Source organism: Zingiber officinale, chromosome 5A, assembly GCF_018446385.1.
Source record: "Zingiber officinale cultivar Zhangliang chromosome 5A, Zo_v1.1, whole genome shotgun sequence".
In the NCBI taxonomy this organism is placed as follows: Eukaryota; Viridiplantae; Streptophyta; class Magnoliopsida; order Zingiberales; family Zingiberaceae; genus Zingiber; species Zingiber officinale.
Window position 1 is genome coordinate 21,058,102 of NC_055994.1, and position 19,980 is coordinate 21,078,081.

Below are 19,980 nucleotides of genomic sequence, written 5' to 3' on the forward strand. Positions count from 1 at the left end.
AGCATATTATCTTCGATCGACGAAGCTTCTAAGATTGGAGCAGCAACCTGAGGTGATTCTGATAGTATAGGAGAGTTATTAGAGAGCTCCGGAGCAGGACCTAGGATGCCATCACTTCTGATAATATTGGGTGACATTAAGAAGGTGCCACTTGTATCTGGTGGAGAGATTGAAGAAGCTACCGAAAAACGGAATAGAGACTCATCAAAAGTAACATGTCGAGAAATATAAATTCGTCCTGTTGGTATATGCAAGCAACGATAACCATGGTACAGATTGCTATAACCAAGAAAAACACATTATAGTGAACGAGAGTCAACGAGAGTCAAGTTTGTGTTTAGAATAGAGGTGTAACTATGGATAACATACACAACCAAAAATTTGAAGGAAAGTGTAATAAGGGGTTTGATTATAAATTTTTTTTCAAAAGGACATTTATGATTGAGCAATAGAGGAGGAAGTCGATTTATGAGATATACTGCAGTGGTAACAACTTCATTCCAAAATTTGCGTGGAATCGATGCATGATGAAGAAGAGCTAAGGCAGTTTCAACATATATCTATGTTTTCTCTCAGGAGAGCTATTTTGTTCTGGAGTGTGAGGACAAAAAATTTGATGAACAATTCCACAAGAGACAAGATGACGATGGAGAGCTTGATATTCACCTCCCCAATCAGAATGAAAAGAGAGTATTTTACGATTAAAAGATCGTTCAACTTGAATTTGAAAATTACAGAATATATCAAATAAATGATATTTCCTTCTCATAGGATAGAGCCAAGTATATTTACTAAAATAATCAATGAATGTAATATAATATTGGAAACCTTGATTAGACAAAATAAGTGCAGGGCCCCAAACATCAGAATGGATTATTTCAAGTGGAAAATTAGAAACATGTCAGATGAAGAGAAAGGTAGCTTATGACTTTTAGATTGCATGTAGGCCCTACATGAATGAGATGGAGAGGAGGTAATAGAAGTAGGTAAACCATACCTATTGATGATTGAATGAACAATACGAAGGGAAGGATGACCAAGTCGAGCATTACAAGCTGATTTATTTGTGCGTTCACCAATAAAAGTTTTGATTGAAGAACTCTAAAGACAACAAAGGTCATTTTTTATTCTCCCATAAAACACAATAGCATTTGTTCCTCTATTCTTTATAAGATAATAATTATGATGAAACTCAAAAATGACATTATTATCAAGACAAAATTGACGTGTAGAAAGTAAATTTTTAGTGATAGATGGAACATGAAAGACATTGCACATGTGAAAAATTTGATTAGATAAATGAACATATGTGTTTCCAAGATTAGCAATTTGCAAACCTGAACCATAACCTACTTGCACTGTATCTGAGCCATAATATGACATTACGTCTGTAAGGATATTATAATTTGATGTGACATGATGAGTTGCTCCAGTGTCAATATACCAATCAGTAGATGAAAACTCTGGTTTTACCGCAAGTAGGCACAGACGAAAGGACTTTAGGATATACTTGTGAGATAGATGGTTGTCTTGAGGCTGTAGGATCACCAATGAAATTTGAGTCAAATGGACTAGGACATTGAATACCAAAATGTCCAATTCCAAGACAAATTTGACATTTTACCCGAGACCAATTAAGTGTTTTAGGGCATATATTTCTAGTATGACTAACGATGTGACAAATCTGACATCGATCTGAACTTTGCTTTTGGCCTCTTTGATGTCGTCGAGTATTTGACATCTAAAGTAAAAAAATAACTTGTCCGGTGACAGTAGAGAAAAACCACGGAGACAAAAAAAAATAGAGATTAAGGAAGAGGAAAGAGAAGCAAAAGGGTTGGCAGCGGAAGAAAATAAGTATTTTTCATTTGTTCTGGAAAATAGAGAAGAATAAGAAAATTAAAACACGTAGGAGAAAAGAAGAGGTCTAAGGGAAAATTTTAAAATTCGTCATTTATAGAATCTCCGTCTCAAGGAATTAAGGGAAGATAAAAAAAAGAGATGGTTCTCATACTATGTAAGAAGAAGAATAGGGAGAGAGCAAGAAATAATATGAGAGTAATAAAATCTATTATGCATTGATATTTACCCTAAGAATAATACAATATATAATGTTCAAAAAGTACTTGGTCTATTAACTAATTAATAAATAACAGATTTATTATAAAAATAATTCTGAGAATATTTATAACAAAATTATTAGAATAATCTAAATATTAATATGATTTGATTTGATAATTTGATTCGATCAATTTTGATAAATCTATTTTATCTCTTTTAATATTACTATAATGATAGTAATACGTATAATAAATTTAGAAATATTATTTTAATATTACTATAATGATAGTAATACGTATAATAAATTTAGAAATATTATCATTAATGTTGATTATGATGTTAGATATTATAAATTTATTGAAATAAATTTAACGTTATTATTATTATTATTATTATTATTATTATTATTATTATTATTATTATTATTATAATATATGATCTCCACCATTCTGACGCCAGGTATCTTCTTACTTTTACCTTCCACGCCATTAATTCGCCGCCGGCGATTCCTTGACGCCGTCGTCCCATGTTGCGATCGGAAAGCTCTGATGGCTGCTGCTGCTGCCAGCTCCTCTGTTCGCTCCTCAAGATCGTCATCACGGCCGGCTTCGCTCTCTTCTTCTGGTGGCTCATCTTCCGCCCCCGCCTCCCCCGCGCCTCCATCCACCAGATCCAGCTGTCCGACTTCAACCTCACCGCCAATAATTCCACCCTCCGCTTCAACCTCACCGTCGCCGTCGCCCTCCGCAACCCCAACAAGCGGGTCAGTCTCTACTACGACGCCCTCGACGCCGCTCTCTTCTACGGCGGCAAGCAGATCCAGTCGGCGCCGCTCCCGGTCTTCTACCAGCCCCACAAGAACACCGCCGAGCTCGAAGGGAAGTTCAGGGGCAGCGCGGCGGGCGTGGCCGAGGCCTTCCGGGCGGAGAGGGCGGAGGGCACCTTCAATTTCGAGGTGAGGGTGGAGAGCAGCTTACGGATGAAGCTTTGGTTCGTCAAGATCGGGCACTTCCATCCCAAGTTCGATTGCAAGGTAGGGATTAGTGGCGGCGTGCCGGTGACTAATGGGACTTGGAACTGCGATCGCTGATCCCGGCGGCGGAGCTCCGCCGTCTATCCATCTATCGATTAGATTTCTTTGACTAAAATCGAAATATGCAATTCGAAGTTGGACGAGTCTGCCGGCGTTGAGATGTCATCTTTGTTTTGTTTAATTTGATCAATGTTAATTGGCGATTTTTCTACGTTTGTGTGAGCTGGCCTGGTACTGAACTGGCTTCTGCATCTGTCTGTTTATGAATTATTATTGACTTGAGTTTCTCCGGTCGTCTTTGTTTATAATTTTGTTATTTATTTTTGTGATGCCTCATCTTCATTTGAATGACTTGAGTTGACTTCCTACATTTTTTTTTTCGCACTTCCAGCAGATTTGATTGTTGCAAGGGGGAAAATATCATGATCTAATTTTAACGAGCTGTCTATGTTGTTGGAAAAGGATTGTTTCTTTTGAAGCAAAAAGTGGTTCTTCCTATTTGACGGTTTCGATTCCATAATAAGATATTGATATATAAATTATGTAGGGGCATCCGATAAAACATTTTAAATCCGTTAAAAATTAATTTAAAATTCATCAGAGTAAATAATCATTAAATATCAGCTGCGATCCGTGGAGGCAAAAGGACTATTTCTTTTAATACGGAAATGAGAGTGATTACAAAATGTGAGGTTAACCAGAGGGAACAGGCATTTTAAAATTACAGAGGTAAGTTTCTTAACTATCTAAATCACCTATTGAACTAAGATCAAATCATGCATACCCTATGATTCTGTTTCAAAGCGAAGAGATGATGCACTGAATAAAGGTAGCATCAAGATAATTTATGTGTTGATTGGAAGAAGACTATGAACCCGAAGGAGACGGCGCTAAGCGATCTTAGAGATAAGAGTTGCGGACCTGCACACATCACAAACAGAGCTAATGGAAACATTAGAGCGAGAACCAAGGAAGGGATTACTCACACAGGTACTCCGACGTTCAATTCAGAACAATTGCCGAGTGAAATGGAGAAGACGATGAACAGTAAAATAATAGTGTAAATGTGTGAGTGCGCAGATGCATATGCATTCTGTTAGTGCAATTTGCCTAACAGTCACTACAAGAAAAAAGCTAATAGACAACACTTTTAAAGTGTTGTCTTTGTGCCTGAAAAAACGTTGTTAAAGGCACTGTTGTTAAAAGTCTGCTCAACGACAACGCTTTTAAAGCATTGTCGTTTGTAGCGAAGACAACGCTTTTGCAACACTATTATAACGCTTTAAAAGCGTTGTTGTTTTTTTACAAAGACAATACTTTTTGCAACGCTTTAAAAGCGTTGTCATTTTAAAGAAAAAAATTATTTAAAAATCATTATTTTTATATTTACGCAATTATTATTTTTCTTTTACCATGTCTAGATTCGAATTTTACATATAATCAACTCAGCTAATGATTTCAAACTCATACCAAAATAATAGAATTTTGACATTGAAGTAATATTAGTATTTAATTACATGAGAAGCTAGTAAATATCAAAATTAACACTAATTCTGTTTCAAAGTAGATAGTGATATTCACAAATAAAACAAAAGAGCACAAAATAACTAGCCAACCTCGAAGCCAACAATCTGTTTACTTCTACTAGCTACACTCAAAAATTATTATTGGCTTGAGAATGGGACAAAACAGTACAGTAATTACTACCACAATACTGAAGAAGTAGCTTGTCTTTCTCAATCTATTACAGGAATAAGCAATTGGATTTTGCCTAGGATCTTTGTGAGATTTGAACAGATTAAACAATTTGCCTGAAATATAAACAAAAAATTACAGTCAATAGTTTGAACCAAAAAATTACTTCTACTAGCTATTTTCTATAAACGAACCAAAACTCATTACTCAGAAATGAAATGCTTGCAGAAAGAAAGAAAGAAAGCTTGCAGAAATACAACGTTTCTTCAAACTGCAGAAAGAAAGCTTGCAGAAATGAAATGCTTTCTTCTCTGCAAACGCTTTCTTGCAAAAAGCACTGTTGTTGCAGAAATGCAACGTTTCTTCAAACTACAGAAATAAAACTTGTAGAAAGAAAGCTTGGCTTGCAGAAAGACAACGTTTCTTCAAACTGCATTCTAAAATGCATGCAGTTTCTAATATGTATTCTAAAATGCATGCAGTTTCTAAACTGCATTCTTCAAACTGTGCAGTTTCTAATATGCAGAGAAAGCTTGCAATTTCTCCATTATAAAATGCGTACAGTATTTCTCCATTCTAAAATGCATACAGTATTTCTCCATTCTAAAATGCATACAGTATTTGCAGAAAGAAAGCTAAAATGAAATGTTTAGAATATGAGTTTAACCAATAGTGAAAAATTGCCAACTTCCTAAAGAAAGCTTGTAGATTTTTTAATTTAACATGCTTGATAGACTTAAAGCTTTCCAAAATCTTGCATAAAGCTTGCAAAAATCTTGCAGAAAGCTTGCAGAATATTTGCAAACGAAGCTTGCAGAATAGACTTAATATTGTGCCATTCATCACAATGCCGATGACCGAACCCATAATGACTTAGCATGAATTAAGGGCAATAAACTGAAGACAAGAAAGCACTCCAATGTATCTTAGCTACAGCTTAATTGTTGCCCTTGTATTTTTTAACTACTGCTGAAGTGGCTTGAGCCAAGTAGGAAAAAAATGATCTAGAGAATTTAAAGAACCTGCGGGTTTGTTTTTTGAAGTCCAATCTTGTGCCGGTGAAATCCCCTACACAAAAATAGGAAATGCTAATGCACAATAGTAATTGGAATATAATAATGCAAAGAAATGGCATGAGAAGCCATATTCATGTCCTAAAAAAGAATAGTTGTGAGTACAATCTCCCGATTTATTACAATAAGAATCAGCAACCATCACTATGAAAATACTCTTAATCATCTATTTTTAAAAATAACAATAATCAAATTGAAGTTCATTTTTCTTATGCAGTTGCTTGGGCACCAGTGTGAGGGAAAAAAAACACTGATAGTTAGTACCCTTTAATCTCATCACCAAAGAACACTGAAAAAAAAAATAGAGGCAATTGGACATGCTAGCTATGCTAGGAAAGAGTACTCTATCTATGCCAGCAACTCATAGGATATGATACTATAATAATAAACCTCTGTCCTGTAAATCATTATGCTTTATAGAATAACAACCATCTACTAAGGATGACAGAAGTGATAATTTTTTCTTTCAAACAAGAGGATAATAATATAGATAGAAGATGGTTTCTGAAGCGGCACAATGAGAAGTATATTTTTCATTTTGTTGTCAATATTTTTCAAAAAAACACTAAATGTGAAATATATGTTAAAATAAAATTATTAATGATAAATATACACATTAAAATATATGTTATGTGTAATTATACATACCTTTACTATTACCCACATAGTCTTTTTTCTACCTTTTCTTCCCTTGTTTGAATTAAACGATCTTAAGGCCCTTCATACGTTAATGATTTTTTTATATATGAGTTTTGTATTAACATAAATGCTTAATAAAAAAGAAATATGAACTCACATTTTCACTATATATTTCTAATCCTCATCATGAATGTGGTGCCTTAGAGAATCCAACAAATAAATAACTTCATTGTAAGGGTCAATGACAGTGAGAATCCAATGGAAACTATGCAACAAACACATAATTAGTGCATATACAATTAGTAAAACTGCTATTTACTGAACAGGAGATAGTAAGACATCCAATTATGGGAAGTCGATAGTAGACCGTGTTTCCTATTTGAGACAACATTGTATGATATATTACACTATAAAAATAATTATTTTCTGTTAATATAGTACAGTATTGTGTGCACTATGTAGTAATTTTGATGAAACTTCTTATGAATGGTGGGTAAGATGTGGAGGGTTTTCGTCAACGTGCAAAGTTTCTAACGGGTTTAACTTTGTAGCTACTGTTCTAAATGAGAAATATGGTATGGGGGCACTCTGTGGTCAAGACTAAAAAAATATGAATTCACACGCACAAGGTTATGAATACAAGAATCAAGAAAACTTATGTAGTTCTAAGTTCAAAAATTCCGAATGCAGAAATTAGATTTTAGGATTCTTGGTCCAAAACTAATGTAGTTCTAGGTTCAACAACATAATGAGTTTCCAAACATATGAGTTGGATGGTTAGACCAGCCACACCAAGTGGGGTTCAAGGCCAATTTGTTTTCGACAAGAGGTTCCCTATAGTTTTGTTTCAACCATATAAGCTCACTTTTCTAGTCATGGAAGAATAGTTTCTCCAAGAAGGTATTCACAGAGTAGGCTTAATTGTTACAACAACAGAAACAATTCTACAAGAGTAGCCTAAACTCCTTTGAGATAAAGATCAATCATCATTAAACTTACTTTCTCCAGAAATAGACTCATACCTTCTGCAAATTGTGATCATTGAAGGAAGAATCATGGCAGAATTTGATTATATTCTCACAAAATTCTCTGGACTTCTCAAGATTAACAGCATGCCCAACATTCCTGATGACTACTAGCTGAGCTCTATCTCCTAAATGCCTGCAGGTTTTACATTTAGAACAAATATGATCTCTAGAACTGTACTTTATAATCCATCTACTGACCTCTTTAATCTGTGACCCAACTCTAAAGGAAAAATTCGATCTTTCTCGCCCCAAACTATCAAGGTTGGCTATACTGAGAGAAACATGTATCTTAAGATGTAACAACGTAGTATTAACATAGTCATAAGTAGTTTATCTTTCAAGTAGCCTAGATAAGATGAAACAATCTTCAGTACCATACTAAAGGATTCTGCAAAGGTAAAAAAAAATTGAAAATGGGGCATAAGGAATGATCACCTGTGCAATCTCTGGAAGGACCAAGTGTTTTCTTTCATAGATTAAAGCATGAAGTAACCCTATCTTCTCTTTTGCATAAACTGTGCACATCACCTGGAAAAAAAGACAAGGGCACGGTAACTATCAAAGCAAGTCTCGGTTCACATTCATGAGGAAAATAAGAAATCTGCTTGGCATTCATGTTGGTCTGATAGATGAATGAGTAGGTTTAGAGTTAGATCATGGTTGTCTTTGAATGATAATGTCGATTCAATCAAAACCTAATCATAATCCGTCCTAATTTTGAAGCTAATGTAAGATAGATCTCCGGATTGATCATCTATGATCAACCTGTATGTAGTCCTGGAGGAAGCAAGATGGCATTATGCGCGGTGGGTGGACGAGGGATAGCCAGACGAGCTGACGAAGCTTTTCCGGCGACTGGGGCAAAAGGATCTCCACCGCGTCATCCGCATTCGAAACGACAAAGAGGCCCTCGGCGAGATCCCTCTCCTCGAGGCACACGCCGGCGCAGCAGAGCACCACCCGCTCGACGGCTAACGGAAACATCGCAAACATCTTGTACGCCACATCTGTCAAAGACTCACTGCCGAATCAGAAGAAATGACCGTGAACTCCCGATCCAGAGGCCATCTAAGGGTCTAATCAGCGAGCAGTATGAGGAATTGGGTCGAAGACAAAGATCTTAAAAACGAGCATTCTTACAATAAGAGAGAGAGAGAGAGAGTCAAAGAAGGAAAAGGGACCGGAAGGAGGGTTACGAGGCTCAGGGGAAGGGTTTTTCTTGTTGGAAAGTGGAAGCGGTGGCAGGGAAGGAGGAGGCCTCAGCACCGGGATCTGCTGTGGTCGATTGCCTCAGCACCGGGATCTGCCGCTTGAGGGAGAGGAGTTTGGAGGAGTGGTTCACGGAGAGGGGTTCGCCAGAGAGGGGTTTGCCGGAGAGGAGTTGGATGGAGAAGGCCGCGTGAGATGAGGAGTTGGGAGAAGGGTTCAGGTTTTCTACTCCTTACTTAGATCCAACGGTTTGTATTAATCAAGATTTAGATAAGAACTTAACAATAGACAACACTTATTAAAAAACGTTATCGTAGACACTAAAAAAAAGGCTAATAGACAACGCTTTTTATGAAGCGTTGTCTTTGACCCGTAAAAATCACTAATAGACAACGGTTTTTAGAAAAGCGTTGTCTATTAATAAGAAAATAATGAAATAGACAACGCTTTTCATTAAAAGCGTTGTTAAAAAAAATAGACAACGTTTTTTATAAAAAGCGTTGTCGTTTAAGTGTTGTAGAATCCCAATTTTCTTGTAGTGAGTCTAATTAAGATTTTGATGAATGACAAAATAAGTTAAGTTAGGTATTGTTGTAATCTAACCACTTTATCAAGTGTACAGGAGTTAACCAAATAGGTCAACGGACCGACCGGATATCTGGGCCATAGTTCAGATAAGTCAACGGGCTGACCGGATATCTGGTAAGAAGTCTAGATAAGTTGACGGGCCGACCGGATATTTGGCAAGAAGTCCAGATAGGTCGACGAGCCGACCAGATATCTGATAGAAAGTCCAGTTGGGTATGCAGACCAGACAACTGGCAAGTAAAAGTAAATCACTGGAAGAGAGTGACTAAATGAAGATGCGTCCTGCTTGAGGGGATAGTAAGCGTCAGTCCAGATTAGGTCCATTTTGGATCCCTAATCTGAGACCTTGACTAATTCTGGGTCATGGGAGGACAGAAACTAATTACTACTCATTATTATAACTGTGCTAACTTTGTTTTGCAGGGTAGATGTTTTAGTTTTGGACTAACATTGTTTTGCAGGACAAAAGAGCAAAAAGTCTTCGTATTTACAGTACCCGAAGGCGCCTTCAAGGCTGATGGAAGGTGCCTTGGTACTATTCATGGAAAGCGTCTTCGGATGAACAATAGGCGAGCGAAATAGAGAAGACGATGAACGATAAAACAATAGTGTAAATGCGCGATTGTGAGGATGCATATGTATTCATGCGCGTAGCTGCCAACAGAGAGGACCCTTTTATACCATCTCTCATAACATCCGCATTAATGAGGCGGCAGAGAATGTCTAGTATTAGAGAATGTCTAGTATTAGAGTATGTCGAGTGGTGAAATATGTACAACAACCTTCCTATAGGAGGAGGAGGACTTCATTGCATGCATATGTTAGAGTAATGACATATTCCCTGATAGATTGTTACGATTTTCTAATAATGTTGTCTCCTAGAGAGAGTCCAACTGGCCCTGGGTTGATCAGCTATAGACCAGGAGCCATGCTCGCATGGGGAATTGGGCCCCGAATGTCCGACCGACACTGGGGCCAGATGGATGTAAGATGAGAGTTATGCTCATGAGAAATTGGGAGCTAGGCCCCATAAGTTTGACTGACGCTGGGGCCAGGCATATGTAAGTTGAGAATCTTGCATTTGCAGAAGTCGGGAGCTGAGCCCCTAAGGTTAGACCGACCTTTGAGTTGACCAAGTTTATGTTGGGGATTCGACATCTGCTTGGACAATATATCCGATCAGACTTTATGTCGGGGGTTCATCTTGCACTCTTTCGCTATACTTGAAAATAAACTTCGGTCCAGTCAAGCGATGTGCCTAGCATGTTCGATTAGCCTTTTGATCAGATCATGTAAAATACCAAAAATGGGTGAATAACCATAAGGGAGCTTTCCGGAATTTTTAGAAATTTTCTAGGAATTCTTCGGAACTCGTATGGACGAGTTTACGGGGATAAATATTGGGTCTCGGGAAAGCCTGCTTAGGCTACCCATTTAAGCAAGGAAATGTTTATTTTTTTTTATTTTTTTTCTTTTCTATTTCTTTTTCTTTATTTTCTCTTCCCCCGCGTACCTTTCCTTTTCCTCCGCTGTTCTCCCCAAAACTGCACGCGATGGTTCCCTACCTCGCAATTAAAGCCTCACCGATCTCTTCTTCTTCTCATCTTCTCCCTCGCCGAACCCGATTCCCCCTCGCCTCTTCCTCTTAGCCTTTGCCCGTCGCCCCTCGTCGTGGAGATTCCATAGTCGACGCCGCTTCTCCTCAACCCTAGTGTCGGCCTCTCCTTCTCCACCTTCCCGAGCCGCACTAGGCGCCGCCACCATCTAAGGTTGAACGGAGCAGTGCCGACCACTATCTCTTCAGTTTGCCCTGGATTTGGTCCATGGCGCCTCTACCCTAGCGCCGGCGCCGCCGCTTCTTCCTCTTATTATCTGATCAGCAGTGTCGCCAACCTTCCCCTGTGCCCTAGCGCCGTTGTCATGCCACTGCAAATCCACTGCCGATCCACCGCTGGAACCCGTGCACTAGCACTGTCGCCGGATCCTTGATCACCTCCGACCAATAGAGGGGGAGAGGTAAGATGAATTAGGTTGTTATTGGAATGAATGGTTGAATTAGTGATCTCCTCTTTTTGATTCGTTCAGTGAATTGGTCCAACATGTGTAGGGTTCGATGGATCTAGGCTGTGAAGTGAGATCCGAGCAGTAAGGTGGATTTCAGAGATCCGAGCAGTAAGGTGGATTTCAGAAGGTGAGGTACTGTTCTGTGAAGTTGGAATCGTCAACAAAGTTAACAAGAACGGTTAATTTAGGTACATATATTGAATTATGTGTGAATTAGGGTTCCTGTTAGATAAATAGTTGATTTAGCTATTTGATTTTGTTAGAGTAGCTAAATAAAAAAATATATATATATTGGTGACACAGGACTTTGACGTGAGACGAGTATCTCGACGTCGGATTTGGACCGGATTGGACTTTTTGATTGGAGGCGGGTACTTTGACTTTATGTCATTTGATATGCATAGTAGTGTTTTTAACAAATAACAATGATTATGTTTCTTATCTGCTTCAGTTAGTCACTACCCGATTTGTTACATGCTTGTTTTGTTTATTTGTTATGTACTTCATGTTAGTACCTACCTGATTATACATGCTTATAGAGGTAGTGACACAACCATGTTTTTATTATGTTCAGGACCTAGGTTTTGATACCTTATCTGACCTGTGTACCTAGACCATTGATTTGGTCAATTTATTTTAGGGTACACATTATATATGTGGATAGGTTCAGGATATTTTCTATGCTTAATGTCATGCACCATCTCGCATGATTGCATGTTGTGCGATAGTCGGCTCCATTATTGTTGAGCACATCACCAGTTACATGGATCTGCACACACAACCACTCATGGGTTAGTGGTTTTTATCAAGTAGGGTGTGTTGCAGCAGGTACTCTGTCGGTTCTTCGCTGATCCACTCATAGATAGCATGACACAGCGTGGTAGCACGTCAGGGATCCCTTCTCTGGACTGGCTTAGGGAGATGAGAGCATTGAGCTCCCTCACTTATGATTTTGTGTAGGAGGATAGGTGTACTCTAATAGCATCCCGTCCACTCGGCCACTCATCAGGAGCAGTGATGACAGAGTACACGGTTGTCACAACCCTACCCACTCGGTCTCACCATCGTGTGTGAGATGGATGACTGGTGTCAGGGGTGACCAGGACATGTCATTGGCATCATACGCATTGATGCATTTATTGCTTGTGTTTGCTGTATTTATTTGCTGCATTTGGATAGATGCATATGATTGACATGCATACAGGATTTATGATACTCTCGGTCCGACGACCTTGTTATACTTATATACGGGTCCTGGTTAGTACAGTTTTCTCCTGTTTATTTCAATTGCATTTTATCTTTCTTATATCAGGAGAATGTACGCATGATTACTGCTATATGTTATTTTTTTACTATGCATATTGATATTACCTGCTGAGGAGTTGACTCACCCCGTGGTTATTATTACATTTCAGGTTGAGGCTGTCCGGAGAGTTCTAGTCGCTAGTCCCCTGCAAGTCGCGAGGATATGTTGTTTCAGACTTTTGGTTCTTATTTTCTTATTGCACTATCTGGACTTGTATTAGTTTACTTTATGGATGTCCTCGATGAGTTTTATTTGGATTTGTTTTACTACATACCTACCTGGATGGCAGAAGAGGTGAGTGGATTTTGTTTCGTCGTGTTTTGAGCTTTATGGGTGTAATTGAGTAGGGTTGTTTTTTTTAGTTTTCTTTTCACTACTTTAGTTTGTTTACTATTAAACTACGTGGATGCTTGGTTGTTGCATTTTTATTATTGTTATTGTTCTGGTCGTGTTGGTCGAGGTATATGTGGCCCTGAGGGCAATGTATAAAGTTTCAGATTGTCACCCGTACAGGGGAGATGCTGCCGAAATTTTCTTCGGGCAGGGACTACCTGGGGCATGACAATTTATTTGGTATCAGAGCCAGGTTAGCGATACTTGTTTGTTTTTCATGTTACAGATTTTTGAGATTAATCTGATACCAATTTATTTGGTATCAGAGTAGGTTACGATACCTTCTTTTGGTGTTTTGGATTTTTAGGGTTAGCCCATGTTTGCTAGTTAACTTAGGTATTTATTTTCGAATTTGTACGGGTTTCCATCGATTTTCTTGTTCAGAGTTTTGAGGTAAATTGGGGACTAGACAACGACGGAACATCTCCAGACGACAGATAGGTATAAAGGTAATTTTAGTAATTGTTATACTTGTAGTGATATTTGTGTTATAACTTAACAAATATGAGGAGATCTACACGAATAGTTGCGAGACATGGTGCTAGACGGCCACGTACGAGGACTTTGGAATCTCTGGACTCGCCAGAGATCCCTACTGGGTTTGAGCCTGTCAGTCAGGGACAGACTCAGGATACTGCGGGCGCATCGGGCTCTCAGACCCCGATGACTCCTTTAGAGATACCTACCTTGGCTGCACTGGTTGTACCCACCCCTACCGTATTTATGGTACCACCAGGGGTACCACTGGCATATCGACCATTTCGGCGATTCAGGCGCAGAAGCTGCTGTCACATGGCTATCAGAGTCTTTTGTTATCCTTGATTCATACTAAAGACGGCAGTAGTTCTCAACTCTCCGACGTTCCAGTAGTCCGAGAGTATCCGGATGTATTTCCAGAGGAGCTACCAGATTTGCCTCCCAGAAGACAAGTGGAGTTTGCTATTGAGTTAATTCTGGAAACCGCACCGACATTGAAAGCTCCTTACCGTATGTCACCAAAAGAGTTGAACGAACTAAAGGGTCAACTCCAGGAGCTTTTAGACAAGGGATTTATGCACCCTAGTGCTTCTCCATGGGGTTCCCCGGTATTATTTGTCAAGAAAAAGGATGGTACACTGAGGTCGTGCATTGACTACAGACAGCTAAATGCAATGACCGTCAGGAATAAGTACCCCTTACCGCAGATTGAGGATTTGTTTGATCAGCTCAGAGGTACATCAATGTATTCTAAGATTGATCTGCGATCCGGATATCATCAGATGAGAGTCAGAGAATCTGATATTCAGAAGACAGCATTCTGTACCAGATACGACCATTATGAGTTTTTGGTAATATCATTTGAGCTTACCAATGCTCCAGCGGTGTTTATGGATTTGATGAACCGCATCTTCTTTGAGTACTTTGATTAGTTTGTTATCGTTTTCATTGATGACATATTGGTCTACTTGCGTTCCGAGGAGGAACATGTGCAGCATCTTCGCACAATCTTGGAGACTCTTCGATGACATTAGCTGTACGCGAAGTTCAGCAAGTGTGCTTTCTGGCTATCCTCAGTTGGTTTTCTAGGACACGTGGTCTCTAGCAGAGGTATTTCAATAGATCCTCAGAAGATTGAGGTTGTCACCAGTTGGTAGCAACCGAAATCAGTTCAGGAGATCCGCAGTTTTCTGGGACTAGCTGGATATTACAGACTGTTCGTCGAGGGTTTCTCCCGGATTGCTATGCCCCTGATACGCCTAACCAGGAAAGGCATGAAGTTCACTTGGACCGAGGACTGCGAGACCAGCTTCCAAGAGCTGAAGCGGAGATTAGTGTTGGCTCCAGTTTTGGTTTTACCCTCCGGAGAGGACAGATTCGTGCTCTACACCAACGCATCTCTTCAAGGTTTGGGCGCTGTTCTGATGCAACACGGTAGGGTAGTCTCCTATGCTTCTCGTCAGTTGAAGGAGCATGAGAAGAACTACCCAGTATATGATTTGGAGCTAGCCGCCATCATCTTTGCTCTGAAGATTTGGCGACATCATCTGTACGACATTACCTTTGAGATTCTTACGGATCATAAGAGTCTCAAATATATTTTCACTCAAAAGGAACTTAATCTCCGACAGAAGAGATGGATGGAGTTCTTGAAGGATTATGATTGTACCATTAGCTTGGTTACTGATGCACTCAGCAGGAAGTCCAGAGGAACTTTGTCTTGCCACCGAGTTTCAGTCACAGACTTGGTTCAGAGTTTCTCCGAGTTGGGCCTTCAGGAGCAGGGACAGACAGAGCAGGGTATTCTGGTTACCATGGTTGCTCAGTCATCGATCAGGACGAGGATCTGAGAGGCCCAGGCCGGTGATCAGCATTTGCAGTTTATTGGCAGCCAGATAGGTTCCTAACAGTAGACCGAGTTCACACGAGATGAGGAGGGTATTATATACTTCTGAGGCAGATTATGCGTACATCAGTCTCACCCAGTCTTACAGGAGCTACTTCAGGAGGCTCATCGCTCTCGATTTACGATCCATCCAGGTGGAACCCGCATGTATTGAGATTTGAGGCATTCCTATTGGTGGAACGGTATGAAGAAAGACATCGCGAAATTTGTAGCGAGATGTCTTGTCTATCAGCAGGTGAAGGCCGAGCACCAGAGACCTACCGGATTACTTCAGCGGATTCTTATTCCTGAGTGGAAATGGGAACATATTACCATGGACTTTGTGGTGGGTTTGCCTAGGACATGACGAGATAATGACGCGATTTGGGTAATCGTTGATTAATTAACCAAATCTGTGCACTTCTTAGCGATCCGGAAGACTGATTCCCTGGATCGGTTGGCAGATCTATATTACTGGGAGATCATCAGATTACATGGTGCCCCTTTGACTATTATTTCGGATAGAGACCCCCAGTTCACGTCTCATTTCTGGCAGAGTCTGCAGTAGGCCTTGGGCACTCAGCTTCGTTTCAGTACAGCTTTCCATCCGCAAACAGATGGACAGTCAGAGCGGACCATTCAGACTCTAGAGAACTTGCTGAGGTCATGTGTATTGGATTTTGGAGGCAGTTGGGAGGATCATTTGCCATTGGTAGAGTTCGCCTACAACAACAGCTTTCATTCTGCTATCCAGATAACACCATTTGAAGCGTTGTATAGTAGGCCTTATCGGACACTCACTCTCTAGGATGAGGTTGGGGAGGCCCAGCTATTGGGACCTCATAGAGCTCAGCATGAGGCAGAGTTGGTTCGTACTATCAGACGGAGGATGTCAGAGGCACAGGACCGCCAGAAGAGTTATGGTGATCGGAGACGCAGACCCCTGGAGTTCTCTACTGGCAACCATGTATTTCTACGAGTTTCACCCACGAAAGGGGTGAAGAGATTTGGCTTCAAAGGTAGGCTAACTCCGCGGTACATTGGCCCTTTCCAGATCCTGGAGAGGATTGGAGCAGTAGCTTATCGTTTGGCACTACCACCGTCCCTGGCAAGCGTTCACGACGTATTCCACGTATATATGCTGAGGAGATACGTACTCGACCCGATACATGTGTTGACAGATATTTTAGTTCCCGTTCAGCCTGACGTCACTTATGAGGAAGTTCCAGTATGGATTCTGGACCGGGAAGAGCATCAGTTGCGGAACAAGACTATCCGGCTGGTTAAAGTCGGATGACAACATCATTCAGACGAGGAGGCTACCTGGGAGCTTAAGGATACGATCCGAGCTCGACACTCCCATCTTTTCACTTGAGGTATGTGATTTAGTTTATCGTTCAACATTTATACTTTCTGTCTATTGTTAGTACTTGTTGATGGTAGATAACGAAATTTAGGGATCAAATTTTTATAAGTGGGGGAGAATGTAAAATATCGAAATGGGCGAATAACCATAAGGGAACTTTCTGGAATTTTTAGAAATTCTTTGGAAATTTTTCGGAACTCGTATGGACGAGTTTACGAGGATAAATATTGGGTCTCGGGAAAGCCTGCTTAGGCTACCCATTTAAGCGAGGAAATGTTTATTTTCTTAATTCTTTTTCTTTTCTATTTCTTTTTCTTTATTTTCTCTTCCCTCGCGTGCCTTTCCTTTTCCTCCGCTGTTCTCACCAAAACTGCACGTGATGGTTCCCTACCTCGCGATTAAAGCCTCACCGATCTCTTCTTCTTCTCGTCTTCTCCCTCGCCAAACCCGATTCCCCCTCGCCTCTTCCTCTTAGCTTCTACCTGTCACCCCTCGTTGTGGAGATTCCATAGCCGACGCCGCTTCTCCTCGGCCCTAGCGTCGGCCTCTCCTTCTCCTCCTTCCCGAGCCGCACCAAGCGTTGCCACCACCTGAGGTCGAACAGAGCAGTGCCAACCCCTATCTCTTTAGTTTGCCCTGGATTTGGTCCACGACGCCTCTGCTCTAGCGCCTCCGCTGCCACTTCTTCCTCTTATTCTCTGATCAGCTGTGTCGCCGACCCTCCCCTGTGCCCTAGCATCGCTGTCATGCCACTGTCGATCCACCGCCGGCACCCGTGCACTAGCATTGTCGTTGGATCCTTGATCACCTCCGACCAATAGAGGGGGAGAGGTAAGATGAATTAGGTTGTTATTGGAATGAATGGTTGAATTAGTGATCTCCTCTTTTTGATTCGTTTAGTGAATTGGTCCAGCATGTGTAGGGTTCCGTGGATCTAGGCTGTGAAGTGAGATCCGAGCAGTAAGGTGGATTTCAGAAGGTGAGGTACTGTTTTATGAAGTTGGAATCGTCAACAGAGTTAACAAGAACGGTTAATTTAGGTACATATATTGAATTATGTGTGAATTAGGGTTCCTGTTAGATAAGTAGTTGATTTAGCTATTTGATTTTGTTAGAGTAGCTAAATAAATATATATATATATATATATATATATATATATATATATATATATATATATATATTGGTGACACAGGACTTTGACGCGAGACGAGTATCTCGACGTCAGATTTGGATCGGATTGAGCTTTTTAATTGGAGGCGGGTACTTTGATTTTATGTCATTTGATATGCATAGTAGTGTTTTTAACAAATAGCAATGATTATGTTTCTTATCTGCTTCGGTTGGTCACTACTCGATCTGTTACATGCTTGTTTTGTTTATTTGTTATGCACTTCATGTTAGTACCTACCTGATTATACATGCTTATGGGGGTAGTGACACAACCATGTTTTTATTATGTTCAGGACCTAGGTTTTAATACCTTATCTGACCTATGTACCTTGACCATTGATTTGGTCAATTTGTTTTAGGGTACACATTATATATATGGATAGGTTTAGGATATTTTCTATGCTTAGTGTCATGCACCATCTCGCATGATTGCATGTTGTGCGATAATCAGCTCCATTATTGTTGAGCACATAGCCAGTTACATGGATCTACACACACAACCACTCATGGGTTAGTGATTTTTATCAGACAGGGTGTGTTGCAGCAAGTGCTCTGTCGGTGCTCCACTGGTTCACTCATGGGTAGCATGACGCAACGTGATAGCACGTCAGGGATCCCTCCTCTAGACTGGCTCAGGGAGAAGAGAGCATTGAGCTCCCCCACTTATAATTTGGGGTAGGAGGATAGGTGTACTCCGACAGCATCCCATCCACTCGGTCACTCATCAGGAGCAATGATGACAGAGTGCACGGTTGTCACATCCCTACCCACTCGGTCTCACCATCGTGTGTGAGATGGATGATTGGTGTCAGGGGTGACCAGGACATGTCATTGGCATCATACGCATTGATGCATTTATTGCTTGTGTTTTCTGCATTTATTTGCTGCATTTGGATGGATGCATATGATTGACATGCATACAGGATTTATGACACTCTTAGTCTAACGACCTTGTTATACTTATATACAGATCCTGGTTAGTACAGTTTTCTCCTATTTATTTCAGTTGCATTTTATCTTTCTTATATCAGGAGACTGTACGCATAATTACTGCTAGATGTTATTTTCTTACTATGCATGTCGATATTACCCGCTGAGGAGTTGACTCACCCCGTGATTATTATTACTGTAAGATACCGTAAAATTAAGTAATAAATGTTATTGGATGAAAAATCTTATTGGATTTTTCTGAAATTTTTAGAAATTTTTCAGGATTTAAACGAAGTCCGTATGACCCGTTTTGAGGGGATGAATTTGGGGTACAGTGGAGGCCTGTTTGGAATACCCATTTAAGTGGGAGTTGATTTGGGAATGGACTTAGACTTTAATTATTCTAACCTAGGTTTAAATCCCGATTCTTATTTTTTCTCCCCGATTCCTTCTCCCCGAAAACCCTTTTTCCTCTCCGGCAATTCCTTTTCGCTTCTGCGCCGATCGCCGCAAGCTCACCGCCGGCAACGATCTCCTCCTCCGGTGTGTCTCACCACCAGCTAACCCTTTTGGATACCAAGCTGCCGAGCCCTCTTCCTTCTTCCTCACTGTGGTCGCTCCACCGTCACCCCTCTCGACCGATTGTCGCCTTCTACCCTTCACGCAACATCGGGCCGACAACGAGGTTGCCTTTCCCGATTGTCGCAGGTCCTCTAGCCACCATCGCCTGGAAGTCGTCGCTGATCTCTTCCTTCCTCTTCCTCTTATACCACTGCAATCTGTCGGCCCATGAGACGCCGGAGCTAAGCTCGCACGATCTCCGATCGCCTCTCCTCATTAGATCTTGGACCAGGGAGGGTACGACAGTGCCTCGTCTCCCTCCGCCGGAGCTTTTCTTGAAGTTGTGCCCTAGCTGCCTCCTCACCGCCGAATCTTGGATCAAGGAAATCCATTTGCCTAGCTTGGGTGAACACAGTGCTGCTCTATATTGTCTGTGTTACCCTACCTTCTGCCTTTACTCATAATCACAGCAGCAGTATTCATCCGAGAGGAGTTTATGGA

General features: G+C 40.6%; 2 protein-coding genes across 2 annotated transcripts; one reads left to right on the forward strand and one right to left on the reverse strand.

Annotated features, from left to right (window-relative positions):
- Positions 1 to 2,509: 2,509 nt before the first annotated feature.
- On the forward strand, positions 2,510 to 3,399 carry LOC121982675 (NDR1/HIN1-like protein 10). Its single transcript, XM_042535793.1, has one exon. The coding sequence runs from the start codon at positions 2,588 to 2,590 to the stop codon at positions 3,149 to 3,151; it is 564 nt and encodes a 187-aa protein (XP_042391727.1). The 5' UTR covers positions 2,510 to 2,587; the 3' UTR covers positions 3,152 to 3,399.
- A 1,302-nt stretch (positions 3,400 to 4,701) lies between these two features.
- LOC121979464 lies at positions 4,702 to 19,756 on the reverse strand. The gene is made up of 8 exons (XM_042531455.1): positions 19,609 to 19,756; positions 8,295 to 8,536; positions 7,965 to 8,057; positions 7,728 to 7,795; positions 7,524 to 7,662; positions 5,062 to 5,158; positions 4,843 to 4,905; positions 4,702 to 4,742 (listed from the first exon to the last, which is right to left on the reverse strand). The coding sequence occupies exons 1-8, from the start codon at positions 19,754 to 19,756 to the stop codon at positions 4,702 to 4,704; spliced, it is 891 nt and encodes a 296-aa protein (XP_042387389.1).
- Positions 19,757 to 19,980: the final 224 nt, after the last annotated feature.

Excerpts from the sequence above, each read along its gene's own strand:
- LOC121982675 (XM_042535793.1), top strand. The coding sequence starts at position 2,588 with ATGTTGCGATCGGAAAGCTCTGATGGCTGCTGCTGCTGCCAGCTCCTC.
- LOC121979464 (XM_042531455.1), bottom strand. The coding sequence starts at position 19,756 with ATGAGGAGAGGCGATCGGAGATCGTGCGAGCTTAGCTCCGGCGTCTCA. Across the intron at positions 7,796-7,964 it reads TCCTTCCAGAGATTGCACAG|CCAACCTTGATAGTTTGGGG; the intron begins GTGATCATTCCT and ends CTCTCAGTATAG. Across the intron at positions 4,906-5,061 it reads CTGCAAGCTTTCTTTCTGCA|GCAAATTGTTTAATCTGTTC; the intron begins GTTTGAAGAAAC and ends TTTATATTTCAG.